At 42.4% G+C, this 19,947-nt stretch overlaps 2 protein-coding genes across 2 annotated transcripts; one reads left to right on the plus strand and one right to left on the minus strand.

Moving 5' to 3' along the window:
* Positions 1-6,385: 6,385 nt before the first annotated feature.
* On the plus strand, positions 6,386-11,128 carry rwdd (RWD domain containing 4). The gene is made up of 8 exons (XM_034676547.1): positions 6,386-6,590; positions 7,098-7,178; positions 7,779-7,888; positions 8,003-8,147; positions 9,958-10,066; positions 10,321-10,370; positions 10,496-10,498; positions 10,578-11,128. The coding sequence occupies exons 1-8, from the start codon at positions 6,567-6,569 to the stop codon at positions 10,608-10,610; spliced, it is 555 nt and encodes a 184-aa protein (XP_034532438.1). The 5' UTR covers positions 6,386-6,566; the 3' UTR covers positions 10,611-11,128.
* Positions 11,129-15,024: 3,896 nt separating this feature from the next.
* ing2 (inhibitor of growth family, member 2) lies at positions 15,025-19,187 on the minus strand. The gene is made up of 2 exons (XM_034676757.1): positions 18,889-19,187; positions 15,025-16,264 (listed from the first exon to the last, which is right to left on the minus strand). The coding sequence occupies exons 1-2, from the start codon at positions 19,031-19,033 to the stop codon at positions 15,564-15,566; spliced, it is 846 nt and encodes a 281-aa protein (XP_034532648.1). The 5' UTR covers positions 19,034-19,187; the 3' UTR covers positions 15,025-15,563.
* Between the last annotated feature and the right edge of the window lie 760 nt (positions 19,188-19,947).

Here is a 19,947-nt window from a genome sequence, read left to right on the forward strand (position 1 = left end):
GAACACATACTATATCATGATACAATGTGATATCACTCAATGTTTTGCCCGGCAACCTTTAGCTAATTCAATCAATCTTCATTTATATAGAGCCAACAAATTTAATCTGAAGACTCTTTCTAAACAGAGCAGGTCTAGACCGTACTCTATGTTCTATTATTAACAAAGAACCCACATTTAGACAGGATAAGATCCAGTCCCATCTTACAGACAGGACTCAGTCTGATCTCATCTTAATCAACCATGAGCAGAGCACTTTGCAGCATTTAGCAAGTTACAGTGGCAAGGACAAACTTCCTTTAACAGGCAGAAACCTCCAGCAGGACCAGACTCATGTTAGACCATAGACTGTATAAAATATGGACGTAGTATCCATGATGTCACCCATCTGTTCCTGGGCGCTGTTTTGAAGCCGATCAACGGCGGCAGCCATATTGGAAATGCAGAACTCAACCAGGCAAAGTGTGACATAAAGAGGCGGGGTTTGAGCCTCCTAGCCAACAGCTTTGTGTTCCCATCCGGGAGTCAAGTCAGTCATGTCCTTATTTGGGCAAAAAAAACGTAATCTTAATATCTTCTGATCCGTCACGCAAGAAAAGAATTCACCCCCCGTACAGTGTGTGCCGATAGAGAAATTAGCAACGTAAACCCAAGCCGTTTTTTGAACCAGGCTGTAAACATTTTAATTAATGCTGCAAAGATCGTCTCTTTTGAATTGGTGTCTATGTGGTTTCCGGTGTTTCTGCAGCCAGCCTCAAGTGGATTCTCAATGAATTGCAGTTTATAACACTTCCACATGGGCTTCATATTTTAAGACCGGAGGTTGCCGCTTGTGTTAGACACACATCTGTTGACACCGTGTTGGAGAGAGGGATAGAGGGAGATGAAGAGAGAGCGATGATAGTGGTGAAACGGATAGTAGTAGTACTATAAGACAAGAGCTCAATAAAGGTCTATGGTTAGTGACTTTAATGGGACAGGAAGAGTTAACATGAGTGACAGGCAGAGAGAGGAGAGAGAGGGAAAGACAGGATCCCAGTGTGTCAGTTCCCCCGGCAGTCTAAGCCTATAGCAGCATAATTAAGAGCTGGTTGGTACTCTTGTTCCTGGTCAGACAATGACCGGACCAATCAGCTTCATTTTAGGAGAAAGGGGCAATAAGCAAGGGGGCGTGGAGAAGCAAGTCTGTAAACAATCTGATCTATTGAAGACTTGGATGCAACATTTCTTTATTTATGAGGAGCCTTAATTGTGCACATTTTCTTTACAAAGACAGCAAAAATCATAGAGAAATGACAACCTCTGCCTAGCAAGCTTGGCAGTGGTGCAGGCCTACTTCATCCTGGGTCCTGTCCTTCCCAAACACCTGACTATGGGGTGTTGTCTAGATAAATGAGAAATATTTCCAACCCCATTGATTTGTAAAACAGTCTATCTGGCGTGTGAAGTTACAGTAATCAGTTAACCTTGTTTAATCTTGCTTTAATGATTGTGGGAAGCCGGGGTCGTAATTGAAATTGAAATTCAGTTAATCAGGTTCAATGACATTAACAACTTTTAACAGACAGACTTTGTTTTGGGGAAGATCACACTGCAGCAATTATAGCCTGTTTCATGGCTGCAGTACAAAAAGATAACATTCATATATTAAAGTAACAGACTGCTCCTTTAAAGCCTTGCATCTTAATTAATGTACATCTTCAGAAACACTTGATGAGCTCTATTGATTCATGGATTCAGTCTCTGCACTCAAACAGGCAAACATTGTTACAGCAGAGCGGTCTTCAGCAGTGACAACACAAAGTATTGACTCAGAGAGAGAGAGCTGGTTTACCTCTGCTGTACAGGGCAGAGTCTTATTATGGATACTACAGTACATGTTGTAAGCTGAGTGTTCATTGGTATCGACAGTATGAGCGCATTAGTATGGAGAGGACGGAGGACAGGAGGCTCTCTGTCTCACTATCCGTTCCAGGAATAAAGACAAACATTTACTTTCTCTCCACTTTCTTCTTCCACTGAATCAGATCTGACTGAAATTGACCAAGAGCCCGCTCCATATCTGCTCTCATGTAAATGTAAATACTAAGGAGTACAGTGGAGCGCTGAGGCTCGCTGAGGTTGAAGTGGTCGGAACAAACCAATCGATCTTTCATTGAACTGGGCTGCCCATGCTTTCCTCCTCAGATAAAGAAGAAAGAGAGGCAGCAGCTGAAACTTTAGTGGTAATGTACAGCAAGCAGTTGGTTATGGAAATTAGAATCCTGACAGACAGACTTCTGCAGGAATACTGACGCTTCTGTCCTTCTTCTCTTTGACACTGACACACCTTTAAACATACATGAGTGAAATGTCTCAATTTTGAACATTGTTGCTATCATACTTCCTGGATTGTAGGACAGGATGTTGCTCAACTTTTCCCATATCAGAGATGGTTGTGGTCCAGTAGCTCCTCATGCTGCTCTCAAATCTGTGCCCGCTAGCTGTCATTATTTCCCCGACCTCAAGACCAGCCTGAGACCACACTAACGTTTTTACCACAGTGTCAACAGGCAGAGGTGGAATGTGACAGACTACTTTCTCTGGATTGGTTTGATATAACATGAGTGATCAGGTTGTCCCTGGCTTCACTTTGTCTGTTGAGAACTAATCACTACTGTTAAGGGGTTTTGACCAATCAGAAGCAATCTACTCTGTTCTGCTTCAATCTATTCCATTCTGTTCAATTCTAATGTTTTTCCACAGTGTCAACAGGCAGAGGAGGAAATGTAACAGACTTTCTCTCTTTTTATTTCTTTCTATGCTTACAGGCTTCCCATGGGAATCCAGGGGTGTTTCACATCACAAGGCTATGAACTATGGGTAATTCCCTTACACTAGTGGCCCTTCTCCACTATACAGTTCCAGCCCTACTTGACTTGACTTGACTGGACTGGACTCGACTCTACTCGGTTTGGGTACCTTCTCCACCAGCCCGAGTACCGTCTCACGGTGGGCAGGGTCGTCATAACACAGCTGCACGAAACTGTGTTCACGTCATTTTGAACGCTACACAACAATCACAAACAATGGAGGACATGGAGGCAACGGTGTACTTGCTGCTCGGTCTGTGGCCTTTTTGTCGCAGGCCGAGCAAGAGAGGAAAGCAAAAGAAGAGCAAAAGAGTAATGATGCTGTTTTTTAAAAATGGCGGGTTTGATTCCTGTATTGGGCGTCGTGCTCATGACTCTTCAGTGACGACATTCTCTGACCAATCAGTGGCCGGCAGTCGGTCAACGTCACCATTTGGTATCGGCTCAGCTCACTTGGAACCAGAGCAGAGCAGGTACGGAAAACTGGTATCTGACACGATGTTCAGTGCCCGTGGAAACGGAACCCAAACCGAGTAGAGTAGAGTAGAGTCAAGTCAAGTAGAGTTGGGCTAAGACAGGCTGGTGGAAAAGGGCCATAGGTCTGCAGGTATGCAGACTTACAGCAAGGGTGTACATAGGGCACCCTTAAATTCTTGAAGATTTGTGAGTGGGACAGACCTAAGCATACACTGACTTAGCGGGGACACACCTCACTGTCAGCGAGTGATGACATTGAGTCCAGGCTGATACCTGAGTCAGGGTGGTGCAGATGGCAGAGCTCTTGCCTGATTGGCCCAGAGATCAGGTGACTTGGAATTAAAAGATGAGGCAGTTTCCTGTCATGATAATATTTCCTTTCTTTTCGTCAGCAGGTGGACCTTGAAGAAACACCACATTGTGTTTTTCTTTTGTAGCTGGCCTTGTGTTTAAAAACTTTTTCAATAGAGAAATCCAAATCCTATTGTTCATTTTTTCATGTACACTGACTGCCATCCAGAAATACCACACTGCTGACCATGCATCAGAGGTGTTTCTACATTTGATAGCAGTCAAAACATCCTAAATGTCATCAAGCCTAAAATTTGATGACTGAGGCCATCCACTTACTAATGTCAGACAGGTTGTTTATACACTCTGTAGATCTGCAGCTCATAATTTGGTATAGACCTGAAACTTACTGTGTGTAAGGGTTAACAATCTCTATGTGAAATATAGTGGATCACATAAAAAGTCCCAATTAATCTCTCATGTGACCTAAGTGTGGAAATGTCTTATTTTTGAAAATCAGCCAGTCACCAAAACGCCTCCTGAAAATTAAGCTCCAGGCGCCCTCTTGTGTCCGTGATGAGAACAATGTACATTCCTCCTCTGCAGGCTTTACATGCAGGTATACAAGTGAACAAAAATATTTGTGCACAGTGCAAACCTTAAAACCTCACAGTTCAAGCTAAAGTCAAGGGGCGGGCCATGGTAGGGGGGCGGGGACAGATGATAGCACAAGCTTTTACAGATGTGGGGAAACTGCCTGTTGCTTTAAGTTATCTCAGACAGTGAATAATCTTCAGAAGAACTAAAATTAGACACTTTCATATCACTGAACAGATTGAGGAGTAGCATAGAGACACTGGTGACTGTATATAAATACCTGTTGACTGCTGTGATTTACACGTGTGTTGTGTTGTTTGTTTTATTTTATGGGTTTTTGATTCTCTAAAGTTGTGAGGATTTTTAATCTCATAAGGACTCCCGGGTTAAATAGAGGTTAAATAAATTCAGACAAAAGCTGTAAGAGGAGTCAGTTCAGAGAGACGGTTTCAAATGATGGCATTCAAGTTCCTTCAGACGTATCAGAGTTTGTAATACATCAAATATCCTGCCTGTTAAAAGCCTCCAAACTACCCTGTAAAGACAGCTGGTGCAACACTCTCCTGAAGTTACAGTGAATGCTCCTGATTAGAGCCTGAGTGTTAAAGTGAATTATCTTTGAAGCTCTGAATCAACACAACACGAACAGATGAGGGATGTCAAACGCCGGCAGCAGAGTTCAGTGAGGGGGAGGCGGAGAAAATTTCCACTGTGCAGCTGAATGTGACACATGGTGTTTGACTTGTGATTTCACTGATCCTCTGAGTTATTCCCCTCAGGTGGAGACGGCTTGGATCGAGGAGGAGGAGGAAGAGGAGGAGGAGGAGAGACGAGGAGAGAGGAGGAGGAGGAGGAGAGGATGCTGAGGAGGATCTGGATTCAGCCGTTATTGCTCCCTTCTGATGAGAAGTTTACCTGTTCAGATAAACTTGAGACAAAGGTGAACTATTTTTCTAAATTAATTAGACTTTAGGGATGATTATGATTTTTTTTTATGTAGGTCAATCCCTAAAAATACTCTGACTGTGTTTAGAAACAGCTCAGAAATAAGTTTCTGAGTCCCTGTGTTAGTTTTTAACACACCTTAACTAACAGGAGGAAAACGAACATTAGTTATAGTCTAACTTTTTGTTTTTGCAGCAGATTAGGCCACACTTAGAGCGCCAGGATGTGTGTTTAAGGTCCTCTTCATCGTCTTCTTCTCTGTTTATCGACAGATTGCAAACCATCATTGTAGGGGCTTTCTTTCTGCAGAATCTGTGCTTATTTGCTCTTCCTTAATCTCTGCACAGAGCGTCTCATTAACTAGACTCTGAAAATGAAATGCATTGTCACTGCACAGCTTCGGCCAGGGGCAAGCTTTGGATGGTCAGAGTGTGGCACAGACGTAAACATAGCCGAGGTGAACATTAGGAGCTTACCTCAAAACCTGGAAGGGTTATCTTCAATGATCACATCTGTTTATTCTTATTTCTTTATACTTTGTTTTTTTTCAAAATGTGTGACATATAGAAAGGTAATTCACTTGTAGAAGAACAAATCTAAAGCAGACCACCCAAAAAATTTAAATAAAATACAACAAGACAGAAGAAACAAACTGAAACACAAATTCTGTTTTGGCAATGAAACAAAAAACAAAATCTATGAACCTCATGTTTTTAAATTTCTCTATGAAGCCCTCTTATTATTATTCACTAACTGACAGTTTACAAAGAATAATAGGAAAGAATGTGACAGTTTAATATGATACATAACAGAATGAAACGATACAATATGATACAATGTAACAATAAAATGAGATGCAATACAGCCCAACGAGATTTGATACAATGTGATACAATAGAGGATACAGTTTGAAATGTTACAATAACAAACAATATAATACATAACGACACAATGTGATACAATACTAAACTATTTTATTTATTTATTATTAATATCAAATAATTTAAAACACTGTAAGAGTGAGACAGACTAAAATGGTTAAAAGTGTACTTTATTTTTATTTTGTGTTTAATATATTAGTCGTTAAGATTTTTTGTTTTCTATTTTAATTGTTCCTGTTACTCTTTTTCAGTAAGTGACCAAGTAAATGGATTTATAAAATGTACTTACCTTTTTTAAATTATTGAAAATGAACGCAAAGACAGCATGGGTTCAAAGTTCGCATAGGCTACTAACTGCGCATGCGTGTGTTATCATGGTAGCTTTGGATGTTCCAGCTGGGGAAGTTGTGAGAATATCAACGTAGCAAAGTTTTAGTGGCACAAATGGGTCTTTAACGCTAAAGTGATTATACTTTAGAAACTCTTCACAGAGAGTTCATAACACACACAGTGAAGGAGAATCATGACAGCGAACGAGGATCAAGAGGTAAGACTGTATGATTAGCTTCTGTTAGCGGCTAGATGCTAACAGCCTGACACACGTATGACTGATAGCGTGTTAGCCTGAACGCGATTATGCGCATTACTCAGCGGAATTAGTCTTTAATGTGTTTTTATTCAGTGAACAAAGACTTCATTTAGATCAAATACAAGTGTATGGAGTGTTAAATGTGTGTGTAGCTGTTGTTAAGCGTCAAATCAAAGTGGAAAGTGTCACACCAAACCCCGTTAAAAATGCTGTGGAGTTTTTTGTTTAAGTGTAGGGAGAATAATGTGTTGAATAAAAAAAAAGTAATTATTCTCTGGTTGAAAAAGGTTATAAAAGTCAATCGGGTGTATATTTTTTTTATTCTGCTGTAATATACAACTGATTACAGACCCTGCTGTGTGAGGTTTTAGAGGTAACTATGTAGTTTAAATGTTAACATTTCTCAATGGGGTTTGGTCAGTAGAAGCTATTGCGTCTCTCTAACCTGTCATGCTTCAATTACAGATGGAGCTGGAGGCTCTTCGCTCCATCTATGAGGGGGACGAGTGTTTCAAGGAGATCGGCCCTGTCTCCTTTCAATTCAGGGTGAGCAATATCTAAAGACCCAACATCAAGACAGGATAAGTTCCAGCCCCATCTTATAGACAGGACTCAGTCTGATCTCATCTTAATCCACCATGAGCAGAACACTTTGCAGCATTTAGCAAGTTACAGTGGCAAGGACAAACTTCCTTTAACAGGCAGAAACCTCCAGCAGGACCAGAATCATGTTAGACACAGATCTGCTGAGACCGTGTTGGAGAGAGGGATAGAGGGAGATGAAGAGAGAGAGATGATAGTGATGAGACGGATAGTAGTCATTGTCGCAGCTGGAGTCTGGCATGTCCACAGCAGCAGAGATCCAGAGGAACCTACTAGACAAGGGAGCTCAGAGACTCCAGAAATGTCTATGGTTAGTGACTTTAATGGGACAGGATGAGTTAAAGTAAGTGACAGGCAGAGAGAGGGGAGAGAGGGAAAGACAGGATCCCAGATCTCAGTCTAAGCCTATAGCAGCATAACTAAGAGTTGAGTGTTTCCATGAAGATACCTTGCATGATTTTCAAATGTTTTTAGATGCTCCTGAGTTTCTTTAGCGATAACTCCTGACGTTCTTTTATCCTCCCTGTTCATGCTGTGTAACAGATAGGAGACCTCGAGGACACAAAAGCCTTTCTAATGGACGTCACATGGACGGAGACTTACCCTGAGACGTCCCCACAAATATCCTTAGATGCCTTTTTCAACAACAGAATGTGAGTTTTAGAGACTGATGTGTGGTGCCAAAACATTTGGACCATGACTCTGACATACTGGAGTATATTCCTCTACGTTGCACATGGAGCATGAAACACATTGTTTCTGTCCAGCTCTGCAGAGACGAAGCAGCTCATCCTGTCCAAGCTGGAGGAGCAGGTGGAGGCGAACCTGGGCACTGCCATGATGTACACTCTGTTTGAGTGGGCCAAGGAGAACCAGGAGGTTCTGATGGAGAACCACAAACCTGTCACTGCGGTCAGTTAATTTCTTTTTTTTTTTTTTTGATATAAACCTCAAGGCTTAATGTTCTCACTGGCCTGCTGGTCGGATCGTGACCAACAGACTCCGTCCAGCTGTTTGTACATTTCACTGGCCTTTCTGGCGTGTCATAGTTAAAAGGAGCCGCCACCGACAGCTTCACCAGTGTCACTCCTCAGAGCGTTCTCACTAAACTCCAGGTGTAAACTTGGACATTGACTGTAGTGCTGGTTTTCTCTCCAGCTTGTATGTTTTTTAAAACCACCGGTTCTTTGCCAAAAGTCAGCACCAAAAGAAAAGACAATCACCAGAGGATTCGAGAGAGCATGAGAGCAGACGGGAGAGTACGTTTCAGCCATGCTGGAGAGAGACCACTGGAATAAGATGCAGCTAAAAATAACGTCCTTTGCCAAATCTTAACGATTTTTAAAAAACCTAAATGTAAACCAAATGTAGAAAATATGAGAAAGCTTGCACATGATGAAAAATAATGACTATACGATCAATACAGCACACCACACACTAACACATACAGAGTCCAGTTCAATCCGATGTTCTTCCAAACAGATCAGAGGAAGTAATCAACATCCCTCAAGATACACTTAAGAATAGGGATGTAAGGATACACTCAACCCACGATTTGATTCAAATCCCAATTTTTTGGTTCACGATAAGATTCACTCACGATTCTCTCACGATTTTCAAAAAACTGGATTGAACTCAAATTTAAATAACTATTATTTTATTTCAATTCTCAGATATGGACAGTTGCAATATATATTTTTTCTCTTATATTTCTTTGTAAACAAAGTAATCCTTTTTTATTTTTAAGGTGTGTTATAACTCAAATAAAACCCCTGCACACTTTTTTTCAGCACCTTCCAAAATAACTAAAAATGACCGTACGAAAATACCTTGCTGGAAAATTTCAGAACAATTATAGAGAATTGGAAAGTGAACGATTCCCAAATGAAAGTCTTTAATATGTACACAAATAAGGTAAATCTCTTTAAATTAGGGATGGACATTTCAAGTATTCTCCTTGATCGATCTTTGGAAATGTTAACGATCAATTATCGTTTATTCGTTTAAAAAACGTGGATGTTTTCCATGTCAATGCCGAATGTGTTTTCCCCAAAATCAAATTTTCTTTTGTGACACAATGTTTATTACTGACGGTATTAAACAGATACGGATCATATTGAGGTGTTCAAAATGTTAACACGCTGAATATCAACGTGAGCAGCAGGCTCATAAATAATCTCTGTGGACGCATGGTGATAGAGTGAAGACTCAGACTGCAACAAGAGAACTGACAGACAAACAGATTTCAGACTCACAGTGTCCAGTTTTCTGTCTACTCGTTCTTATTGAGAAAATTAAACATGTGAACGTGGTCAGGTGTCAGCCGGGAGCGCAACTGGGTCATAATCAGTCCAGCAGTGGAGAAAAAAAGCGCTTGTGGAGACCTGTCAGTCAGCTGCAGCCCCCAGTCTCCGCTATGTGCAGTCAGCACCTGTTATGCTCATCTCAGCAAGTGACGAGAGATAGCGCCTTCTACTGTTTAAAAATTATATCCCGATACAAATTATGTTGAACCGATTTTAATCCACCCTTATTTGTATTGATTTTTTTACCGATTTGCGATACATCGTTACATCCCTACTCAGAAACTATCAGAATATCCATACTTTGCTGACTTTTCGGGGGAATCAGGCCAGATTACGTTGTAGTGTTGTAGCATAGATGCTTTAGTTTCAGATAACAAGAGTCAGAAGTTAACTGTGGTAACTTTTGGCCCTTGCAGACGTTGATATCCAGCGGTGACGGCTCGTCTGATGCCTCCACGGCCAAGAAGAAGGAGAGGAAGGAGCAGCTGACCAAAGCTCAGAAGAGGAGGATCATCAACAGGACAGGTACAGCTGTCACACTCATGACACATTTTTTATATTTTTAAACTTATTTCTGGACACACATTTGATTCAAGTGTTTACACATCTCTAACATGTTCTGAACATGTGAAGGATCTTTACCAGGATTGAGATGAAATTAATCTTTTTGTGTTTTTCTGATCCCAGTCTCTTCAAGTTAAATCTGCATTATTTCTTCAGAGATAATTTTGTCTTTTTAATGATTTTTGTAAGTATATTCTCATGCCGTCTGCTTCCAGATCACAAAGGTGAACTGCCAAGAGGTTGGAACTGGGTGGATGTGATTAAAGTAAGTGCATTCTCTCTTTTCTCCACACGATGTGACGTCTAATCATCAACTCTCATTGTTAACTGTTCTGAATTATTCTCTCTTTTCCCCCTCTCCATCACCTCCTCCTGATCCTGATCCTGCAGCATGTAAGTAAAAATCAGATGAGTTATAAGGTCCTGAACTCAGCCTCTCAACCTGTGGTTTATGTTTCTTCTTCTGTGTCAGTTGAGTAAAACAGGAGGAAAAGACGACGAGTAGCTCTGACGGCTGTGACCTGCTGCTGCATGATGGACTGGACTTTGTGCAGCCCGTTGACGCTGCAGCTCCGTCTTGACGCCTTCACTTCCTTCAACATTAACACTCAACATGTCCGCTCCCACCCTGAGGAGAGAAGCAGACATCACTGGAGGACCTCTCTGTTTCTGTGTGAAGATGAGAACTTGTCACCACGTTCTCCGTTACAGAACCGCTCAGTCATCCTCAGGGTGGAGTGTGTCTGAGAGACTTGCTGTCACTGCCGTGTTTTCAGGCCCGCTGCCCGGCTGCAGAGCTGTGAATGTCAGCTGATGTTTTAGTAAAGGATGTGTCAAAGTGTCAGGTAGCTTCCTGCTGTTACTTTAAGGTATCATGTGAAAGCAGAGGAATTTTTAAAACACACAAAATGTTACAACTTTCACCCGATTCTTATTTTGGCAAATGTTTGATTTAATGTAAAAATGACAAAAAAAAACCACAACATTTTTATATTGAAATAAAAACAGATTGGGGCCAAAGATTCTTTTTAATGTAATGACTCGTGTTTTATTTAGAGGGGATAACGTAGCATTCAGAGGTCACTCTTTACGTAAAGTTTACTAGAAAGGAATCCAGAGGGCCTTTTTTTATGTAAAGTTTGCTAGAAGGGCCTCAGAGTTCACTTTTTTATGTAACAATAATAATAATAATTTGTATTTATGTAGTACTTTAAAATACTCAGACACTTTACTAATAACACAAGTAAAGGACAGAATAAAAGAAACAAAATAGAAACAGTTGATATAAAAACATCAGTTAGAATGAGCTGAGTTTGGAGCTGGGATTGAATGATTGTAGGTCAGGGGAGTTGTGTATCTTTTTGGGGAGAGAGTTCCAGAGGGTGGGGTTAGCAATGGGGCAAGCTCTCTTGCCCCAGGTAAAGTTTACTAGATTAATTTAAGGTTTTCTAGACAGGCATCCAGAGAACACTTTTTCACTTAAAGTTAACAAGATAGGCATCCAGAGGAAAATTTTCAACGTAAGGTTTACTAGATGGGCATACAAAAGATACTTATTTATGTTAGGTTTACTAGACGGGCATCCAGAGGTCATCTTATTAATGTAACGTTTACTAGAAGAGAATCCAGAGGTCACTTTATTGATCTAAAGTTTACTAGACAGGCATCCAGAGGTCACACTATTGATGTAAAGTTTACTAGACAGGCATCCAGAGCGCCCTTTAGTAATGTAGAGTTTACAAGACAGGGGACATCCAGAGGGTACTTTATTAATGTAAAGTTTACTAGACCGGCACCCAGAGGGCACTTTATGATTGTAAAGTTTACTAGACGGGCATCCAGAGAGCACTTTATTAATGTAAAGTTTACTAAGCAGGCATCCAGAGAGCACTTTATTAATGTAAATTTTACTAGACGGGCACCCAGAGGGCACTTTATTAAGGTAAAGTTTACTAGACAGGCACCCAGAGAGCACTTTATTAACGTAAAGTTTACTAGACGGGCACCCAGAGGGCACTTTATTAATGTAAAGTTTACTAGACGGGCATCCAGAGGGCACTTTATTAACGTAAAGTTTACTAGACGGGCATCCAGAGGGCACTTTATTTATGTAAAGTTTACTAGACGGGCATCCAGAGGGCACTTTATTAATGTAAAGTTTACTAGACTGGTATCTAGAGAGCACTTTTTTTTACGTTAAGAATAATAGATGGGCATTCAAACAGCACTCTTTTTACATAGTGTAATAGATGGGCATCCAGAGGGCACCTTATTAAGGTAAAGTTTACTAGACAGGCCTCCAGAGGGCACTTTTTTACGTTAAGTCAAATAGATTGGCATCCAGAGGTAACCTCATTAATGTAAAGTGTACTAGACAGGTATCCAGAGGGCACCTTATTAATGTAAAGTTTACTAGACTGGCATCCAGAGGGCACTTTATTAATGTAAAGTTTACAAGATAGTCATCCAGAGGGCACTTCTTTTTTTTTTACGTTATGTCTAATAGACGGGCATCCAAACCGCACCCTTTTTACATAGTCTTATAGATGGTCATCCAGAGGTCACCCTATTAATGTAATGTTAACAACATGGGCATCCAGAGGACAATTTTTCAATGTTAAGTTTAATAGACAGCATCTAGAGGTCACCTCATAAATGTAAAGTTTACTAGACAGGCATCCAGAGGTCACTTTATTAATGTAAAGTTTACTAGATGGGTATCTAGAGAGGACTTTTTTAACATAAAATTTACTAAAAGAGCATCCAGTGGTCAACTTATTAATGTAAAGTTTAATAGAAGGGCGTCCAGCGGGCACTTTTTTTTATGTAAACTTTACTAGAACAGCATCTGGAGGGAACTTTTTTTTATGTAAACTTTACTAGAACAGCATCTGGAGGGCACTTTTTTTTACGTAAACTTTACATGAACAGCATCTAGATGGCACATTTTTAAGTAAAGTTTACTTGAGCGGCATCTAGGCACTTTTTTTCATCTTACACTATCAAGAGGGAACTATTTAATGTTTTATCCACAGAAGGAGCAGCTACAAAACACATTTTATTTTTTCTACTAAAAGGGTATCAGAAAAGGTTGTGTGGTGTTTTTTCTACAATCGACTCCAAGCAGACACTTTAGCACGGTTATATTGACATGAGGGCACCAGAGGATCATTTTAACACGTAATCATGACTTTTCTTTCATTTTGACATCCATCCATCCATCCATCCATCTTCTTCCGCTTATCCGGGTCTGGGTCGCGGGGGCAGCAGTCTCAGCAGGGAAGCCCAGACACTCCTCTCCCCGGCCACTTCCACCAGCTCTTCTGGGAGGATACCGAGGCGCTCCCAGGCCAGCTGAGAGACATAGTCTCGCCAGCGTGTCCTGGGCCTTCCCCGTGGCCTCCTCCCAGTCGGACATGCCCGAAACACCTCCCCAGGGAGACGCCCGGGAGGCATCCTAACCAGATGCCCGAACCACCTCATCTGGCTCCTCTCGATCCGGAGGAGCAGCGGCTCTACTTTGAGCCTCTCCCGGATGTCTGAGCTCCTGACCCTATCTCTAAGGCTGAGCCCAGCCACCCTGCGGAGAAAGCTCATTTCGGCCGCTTGTATTCGCGATCTCGTTCTTTCGGTCACTACCCACAGCTCGTGACCATAGGTGAGGGTCGGAACGTAGATTGACCGGTAAATTGAGAGCTTTGCCTTCTGGCTCAGCTCTCTCTTCACCACGACAGACCGGTACAGCGCCCGCATCACTGCAGACGCCGCCCCGATCCGTCTGTCAATCTCCCGCTCCCTTTTTCCCTCACTCGTGAACAAGACCCTGAGATACTTGAACTCCTCCGCCTGGGGCAAAGACCTCCCTCTGACCCGGAGAGGGCAGGCCACCCTTTTCCGACTGAGCACCATGGCCTCAGACTTGGAGGTGCTGATCCCCATCCCCGCTGCTTCACACTCAGCTGCAAACCGTCCCAGCGCGAGTTGGAGGTCACCGCTCGATGGAGCCAATAGCACGACATCATCTGCAAAGAGCAGAGACGGAATCCCAAGGCCACCGAACCGGAAACCCCCCGCCACTTGGCTGCGCCTAGAAATTCTGTCCATAAAAGTTATGAACAGAACGGGTGACATTTTGACATGCTCCTCATAATAGTCCTTAATCTCTTAGTATGACTCTAGTATGAGTATGATTTATCACACAATTTTAACCTTATCTTGTACTTAAGACTTTTTATCTCATTATTTATCACAATTTCACCTTTCACTGTTATTATGACTTTCTATTAAATAATTATGACTTATAATCTCACAACTTTTTAAAATGTAATTATTATGACTTCATATCTCGTAACTATAACCGACCTGACTTTTTCATTCTGCCTTTTCTAAATGTCATCCATAGATCATTTCTCGAGGTTTTTAAATACAGCTATTACAGGGGAGAAGAAAAATACATGTTCCTCTTGAGTTTATGGTCGCAATCTCTAGTTTCAAATCTTCAACACAGCGTGATGTTCATTTATTACATGATGGTCCCATTCAGAGTCACAGAGAGCAGGAAGCAGGGGAGGATTCAGTCTGAGAACACCTGAGATTGGACTAAAGAACAAACCTTGCAGAGAAAGCTGACGACTTTTTGCAGCAGGTGTATCGTCAGCCTTGCCAAATTATCAGAGATTCATTAAAGTGCAGATGTTTTCCAAATTCTGCCTCATCAGCGTCATCAAAACGCCGTACTAAAGACTGCAAGTGGTGACGTAACTGTGATAGTCCTTGTTAAACTGCAAAGAACAGAAGGAATGACCAGGTAGGAACTTAAACCTGATAAATACTGAAGGATGTATCCTCAGGGGAGCATGCATGTCTTTGAATTCCTAAAGACGGAAAAGGAAGTTGTTGCAGAAACAGAAGAAACTGGGTGACTATACTTTGTTTTAATGAATATAAAAAGAAATGTACACAATAGTGATAGTGAACCATTGAGAACAGAAGAATCCACATAATGACGTCTTATTCCAGTGTCCCATCAACAATCATCTCCTCTTTAAATACCATCTCTCTGTAAACGTAAACATGTGTAGCTCGCTCTCTAGAAACACCACTGCACGGAGACAGACACTGATTTCAAAGAACATTCAAAGAAAACTCAAGAGGAAAAAAAATCTCATTTTTATTAGGACCTCATCCAGAGAAATCAAAAGACGTGCTCGTTTTCTTTCCTCGCGTGGAAATAAAAGATCTCACAGAAAGCAGAACACTTGAGGAGGACGGCAGCTTGAAGCTGATGATTCTCGCAGCAGTAGGAGTCCCTGAAGGCTTCTCAGGAACAATCACAGCAATCACATCTGGTCTTTGATTAATAATAAGCGCTGCTACTGACAGAGTTCGATTGTGCTCTTTTAACTTCACGAGAACTGTTTTCACTACGGCTGACAGTCTGACCCCTCGGAGCGGATCACTACCTGGATCTGCGCTCCTTTCTGTTTTTGTCCAGGCTTTTGTCCATCGTCTTTTCGTTGTCCCCCCTGCATTTGGGGCAGAACCACTTCCCCTTGGGTTTGTACGTGAGCCCCACGCAGGAGAAGTGGAACCACTCGATGGGGCACCCGTCGTTGTCGCAGCCGATCATCTCGCCGTACGACACCTGCTCACAGAGACAGTACGTCGGCTCGTTGGGGTCGATGGCGAAGTCTACCGGCGAGGCGTCTCTCTCCTGTTTGGCCTTACGCTTCTTCTTCTTTGCAGACTTGGACTTCTTCTCTCGGGGAGGCGGGATGGACAGCTCCTCCACGGGGTCGTCCACCAGAGAGCCGTTAGCAGACGGGTGGTTAGAGTCTCGGCTCTCGCTGTTGCGCTGTCGTCTTGGACGGCGAGCTGAGGTGCGTTCGGGAGCGGGAGAGTCTTGGATACTGGTGCGGCGCTCTGTGGAGAGGCGTTCAGCCTCGCTCAGCTCCTGCATGCACAGAGAGTGCGAGTCCATCTGACGGGATCGGTTCTCCACCAGCTCCGTCATCTGGGTCACCACGTGGATCTTCTCGTCGCCGAGCTCCTGGCTGATGATAAGTGCTCGCTGCAGCTGGACCTGCAGACGCTTCCTCTGAGCTGCATCCTGCTCACCTTTGTACTTCTCAAAGACCTCATCCACCTCCTTCAGCACCTCTGCAGAGAGGGACACAGGACAAGGACGCACGTTTGAGGATTAATAACAGAGGATGAGACTCAGATCATCAAACATTCAAAACTGTGTTTTTATTACCTTGCAGAATGCTGGAGTTGTTGGTCTACCTCTAAGTCAAGGTGTTTCTTTTTAGTTCTTATGTGTTGCAGAAGTTTGCATTTGATCTAGGCGAATTTTGTTGAATCAAAAACGTAAAACAGCAACTCACAAAACTAACCAATCAAAGCAGCGGTAGACCAGCGACTCCTGTTCGGGTTCTATATTAGTGACTCAAAATTGATATCTGTCTCTATGAGAGATCCTGTCTCTATGAGAGATCCCCTGTCTCTATGAGAGATCCCCTGTCTCTATGAGAGATCCCCTGTCTCTATGAGAGATCCTGTCTCTATGAGAGATCCCCTGTCTCTATGAGAGATCCCCTGTCTCTATGAGAGATCCTGTCTCAATGAGAGATCCTGTCTCTATGAGAGATCCTGTCTCAGAGCGATGCAGAAAAACCAGTCCATGCATTTGTTACTTCCAGGTTGGATTACTGTAATTCCCTTTTATCAGGCTGCTCTGATAAGTCTCTAAAGACTCTTCAGCTGGTCCGAAACGCTGCAGCTCGAGTACTGACTAGGCCTAGGAAGAGAGAGCACATCTCTCAAGTGTTAGCTTCTCTACACTGACACCCCATAAAATCTAGACTAGAACTTAAAATCCTTCTTCTGACCTACAAAGGTCTTAATGGTCAGACACCTTCATATATCCAAAAGAGCTCATAGTGCCTTATTACCCCTCTAGAACACTACACTCCCAACATGCAGGCCTGCCGGTTGTACCTAAAGGCTCAAAAAGTAGTATGGGAGGTCGAGCCTTCGGTTATCAGGCCCCTCTCCTTTGGAATCATCTCCCAGTCAGGGTCCAGAAGGCAGACACCCTCTCTACTTTTAAGAGTAGGCTTCAAACTTTCCTTTTTGATAAAGCTTGTAGTTAGAGCTGGATCAGGCTTGGACCAGCTCTTAGTTATGCTGCTATTGGCTTAGACTGACACACTGGGATCCTGTATTTCCCTCTCTCTCCTCTCTCTGTCTGTCTCTTACTTTAACTCTTCCAGTCCCATTAAAGTTACAAACCATAGCCTGTTGTGGACATGACACACTCCAGCTGTGACATCTACTGCTATCCCTCTCACCACTATCATCTCTCTCTCTTCATCTCCCTCTATCCCTCTCTCCAACACGGTCTCAGCAGATGTGTGTCTAACATGAGTCTGGTCCTGCTGGAGGTTTCTGCCTGTTAAAGGAAGTTTGTCCTTGCCACTGTAACTTGCTAAATGTTGCAAAGTGCTCTGCTCATGGTGGATTAAGATGAGATCAGACTGAGTCCTTTCTGTAAGATGGGACTGGATCTTATCCGGTCTTGATGTAAGGTCTTTGTTAATAATAGAACATAGAGTACGGTCTAGATCTGCTCTGTTTAGAAAGAGTCTTCAGATAACATGTTTCATGATTTGATGCTATATCAATAAAGATTGGTTGAACTAGACTTCAAAAAGGGGGAAACATATGAGGAGTTTGTCCATCAGGAGGCAGTGGTACAACGTTTGAAACGCCACTTGTACAATCCAGAGAAGAAGAAGGAAGGAGGGCTGAAGCTGCAGGAAATGACGGCAGTCAGATGTTGGAGGGGGGTTGCTCACTAGAGAAGCTCTCCGGCTCTGCGGCTTACACTCGACGGAGCGGAGTGGAGGGGGACACACCGTGCAAACCCTTTGAGATGTGTAATCTCGTTTTATAACAGTTCCAATTCAAAGCGTCGTCATTTCTTTCATCTCTATCGCTCATGATGTGTCCGTGATGTCGGAGGAGTTCTGAGTGTAAAGGCGGCTGGTTGCAGAATGCAGCTTAACCGTGCGTCAGCATAAGCAAAAACAAGGATTGTTTTTACGTCAAAAAGGGTCGTTTGTGTACACCTCAGTACTCTCGAGGGTCTCACGCCTCAATGAGCAGATTGTATTCTCTTCTTCATTGTTAGTCTACATTCAGAGCTTCGGCTTGCATTATTCCTGTCAGCAGCGGTTAATGCGGATGTATGCTGAAGTTTATGCATTGTTTTCCCAATAATCCTCCGCGATAACACCACAGTGGGCGGCAGTGTGTACATGAGGAAAAAGTTCAAATTTGAGCATTTAATAAAAGTACATTTGAGTTAAAATAATGCCGAATTTTTAAGTGAACACTATCGATTCGTCACATGTGTTTTATTCGGTTACACATTCTGTTTACACACAAGGAAAGTGGTGAATGTGGATTTGAGCGTTTTCTTGAGGGGGTTTGGTGCAACACACACAACAGCACGGACTGTAACCGAGCTATGTGTGCTAAAGGATGACTGACTTCTTCAAGAAGACACATGTTTGCCCTAACTTATTCAATACGTCTACATTGGGGGGATTCGCCGTTTTCGGAGTGCAGGTTTGGTCACAGGGGCTCGGTTTTCGCAAAATGGGAACAAGGCTCGCGTCTGCTCCACCATTTCAGCACACCCTGCTAGACTGCCCCTAATGTGTGCCAGTATTTAACACTCAGCTGGGATTAAAGGTAGAAACATGTAGACACAGTACCTTGATACTTTGCATCGATTTCTCGGAGCAGGGAAACATTTCTTTGTATGTCCAAAGGCAGGGACTCCACACATTCCAGGTAATCCTCCACATAGTTGACCAGTTGCTGCGACTTGTCGGTGTTCGGATAGTGATGGCCTAACATCGTCTCTGCGATGCATAGAGGCGCTCAAACAATATGGAGGAAATGTGACAAATATACTGTTCAAATCAAATGCTTGGCGACTTTGCAGCTTGTAGGGCAGTCCCAGGCAGCAGTTCACTTCAAACAAAACTCCAGCCACTGCGCATGCGGGAGTATTTTCCTTATTTGGTATTGTACAGTTTCCTCGCGTTCGTCGTCACCAGAGGCGGAGCCTGCTGAGTTTGAAGCCACGGGATTGGCGGATAGTGACCTCATTATCATACATTTTTCCCGGGAAATTAAACCAATGAAGAAGTTGAAGACACAGAGCTTCCAGAGTTTAGACGGAGACCAAAATTCAACCGTAGTTTGCTTCACATTAATTTAGCACAGTAAATGTAAAGACAAATAAAAAATAAAGTTGTGTATTTTTATGTGTATTATATTCAACATAGACTATTTTCACTTCAGTGTTTACATTCATGTTTACAATATTTTAACCCTCCTATTATCCTTGGGGTCAAGATTGGACCCCAGTCAACGTTTAACGTCTCTAAATTAATGACTAACATCATTTTTTTAGGCTTCATATTTCATGACTTTTCCTAATTTAATGGGGACAACTGGGAAAACAAAATTAAAATGTTGATATGTTCCAATTTCCTGTGAAAAAAAAATACACATTGGTGTTCCTTGGGGTCAATTTGACCCCAGGCTGTATAAACATAAGACACCCTCTCTACTTTTAAAAGTAGGTTTAAAACTTTCCTTTTTGATAAAGTTGTTTGTTTTAGCTGGCTCAGTCTTTGACCAGCTCTTAGTTAGACTGTTATAAACTCAGATTGACATGGGAACTGTCAAACTGGGGTGCTGTCTTTCCCTCTCTCCCCTCTGTCTGACTGTCACTTACTTTAACTCTTCCTGTCCCATTAAAG

The sequence above is a fragment of the Notolabrus celidotus genome, chromosome 23 (genome assembly GCF_009762535.1).
Source record: "Notolabrus celidotus isolate fNotCel1 chromosome 23, fNotCel1.pri, whole genome shotgun sequence".
NCBI classification, from domain to species: Eukaryota; Metazoa; Chordata; class Actinopteri; order Labriformes; family Labridae; genus Notolabrus; species Notolabrus celidotus.